This window comes from Austrofundulus limnaeus, unplaced genomic scaffold (assembly GCF_001266775.1).
Source record: "Austrofundulus limnaeus strain Quisiro unplaced genomic scaffold, Austrofundulus_limnaeus-1.0 Scaffold2424, whole genome shotgun sequence".
NCBI lineage: Eukaryota > Metazoa > Chordata > Actinopteri > Cyprinodontiformes > Rivulidae > Austrofundulus > Austrofundulus limnaeus.
In genome coordinates, this window is record NW_013954826.1 from 10,615 (window position 1) to 12,706 (window position 2,092).

Sequence of the window (2,092 nt, forward strand, 5' to 3'; positions counted from 1 at the left end):
AACCAATCACCTACCTACCTACCTACCTACCTACCTACCTACCTACCTACCTACCTACCTAACCTCCAATCCACCTACGTCCACACCCACCTACCTACCCAACCAATCACCTACCTACCTACCTACCTACCTACCTACCTACCTACCTACCTACCTACCTAACCACCCATCCACCTACGTACACACCCACTTACCTACCCAACCAATCACCTACCTACCTACCCATCCATACCACAACAGATGATTCTGTTTAAAGAAACGAATACAACAAAAAATATCAGGGAAAGACTTTAAASCTTTTATAAAAGGACCTTAAAATCATGTTTAATTCAGGCATATAAACACTTCACCTCCATTTACATTTAAAAAATAATATTTAACTCTGCATTCTAAAAGCTTTTATAATCTCCAAATATTTTGGAAACAGGTCTTGAAAAATTGATTTGTTCCCTTTCTGACCACTAGAGGGCAGACAAATGCTGTTTAATACGCTGGTATTAAACAACTGCACCTGTATGAGCCCAGAATATTATGACTACCACAGATGCAAAGATGCACATGTAAAGAAAGTCTCTGTGTGTAATTCATGCTGTGTTTACATACCTTTCTGTCATCTTCCTCATCTTCATCGTCCTGCAGACTGCTGGTGGACTCTTTGGAGTCGGAGAAGGTGGGACCCTGAGAGTAGTACTGAGAACTCCGGAAACCATCTTTCCTCAACTTATCGCATTCTGCAAACCAAAAAACAGAGAAAAAAAAAATACAATGTAGATATGATATTTAAAATTCAAATTAGGGAAAATAATTGTTTTTCCTCTGATCAAACAGCTCATGCAGCTCTTAAGGCCCTGTCACACTTTAACATTTTAGACAAATTATGCCAACTTATGAAAGTTTGAAAGACATCTACGTTCAAATACAAAAAAGATAAATATCTCTTAAGAAATTCAAGCATTTGCTGCTTTGTCCTGAACAAAAAGCACCAGCTTCAGTTCCAGTGTACCTTTAATCTGTTCAGACTGTCMGCTTCCAACACAACAAATGGAGGTAAGAGTGAAACTTTTGTTAGGATACACACAGCTGTGTAACACATACCAGCTGTGTGTAGTAAAAAATACTATGTGGTGTGTGTGTGTGTGTGTGTGTGTGTGTGTGTGAGACTGGAGGAGGTGGTATCAGTTTCAGTCTGTCACACACAGATGGCAGAACCATCCTTTCCGCCTCATCTCTCTGGGGGGGTCTGAGCACATTGTTGCTCTATTTGTTTGTATCTACAGTTTGATTTTTATTATTTGAGTTTTGTCGTAATAAACAAGAAGGTTCATATCATAATTTTTTTTATCCAAATCCCCCAAAACTGGTGAGTAAGCACGACTCTTCAAGTAACCAATGAATTGCCTCTCCCCTAATATGACTATTACAAAATTTGTGTGGTTGTCTTTAATTCATCATCAATATTTCTTGAGTTTTTAATTTAGCGTCTCAAATTTTATTTCCATTCGACATTGAAAGGCATCACATCGCCATTATCTCGGCACCTCAAACAGGCTGCTTTTGATCCCTTTGCATCTCACCTTCAAAGCTAATTACAGCCCGTATCTAAGCAGAGGCACACTGGTGCATGTATAACACCATCAGCTAATGGATCCTGATGGGTCTGACACGCAGCTACAGCAACCAAAAGGTGAGGAGGCGGCAGCGTGGAAGACTGGAATTGGGGGCATGGTTTTAATAAGGATGATGATGACGAGGGTGGAATTGTTAAGACGATTTGCGGCGTATGGTTGATCACATAAATCAGCTGTAATGAGAGGAGAGCTGCTTGTTGCTAGGCAGAACTGAAGAGGGAGGACTGGAGAAGATGAGGGGAATAAATGTAAATAGTTATGGAGAAGGAAACTCTTCTGAGGGTCATTTTTAAAGGGATCCCTGATTAGTTGTAACATTAGACTTTATTTGATAAACATTTATTTTAACTGTAAAATAAAAACTGTAAAAATACTGTAGGCTGTTTAGTTTTGTAAATTTTTAAAAATATATTTTAACATGGACACAGACATTTTATTTACACACAAAGCATTCTGGGTAAATG

At 38.8% G+C, this 2,092-nt stretch overlaps 1 protein-coding gene across 1 annotated transcript in view; it reads right to left on the reverse strand.

The window, feature by feature from the left end:
* Positions 1-2,092, reverse strand: part of nhsl1b (NHS-like 1b) — a gene marked incomplete at both ends in the record, with an annotated part of 17,946 nt that overhangs the window by 9,988 nt on the left and 5,866 nt on the right. Inside the window, 1 exon segment of the mRNA XM_013999714.1 lies at positions 604-731. Coding sequence (XP_013855168.1) covers positions 604-731 — 128 coding nt within the window.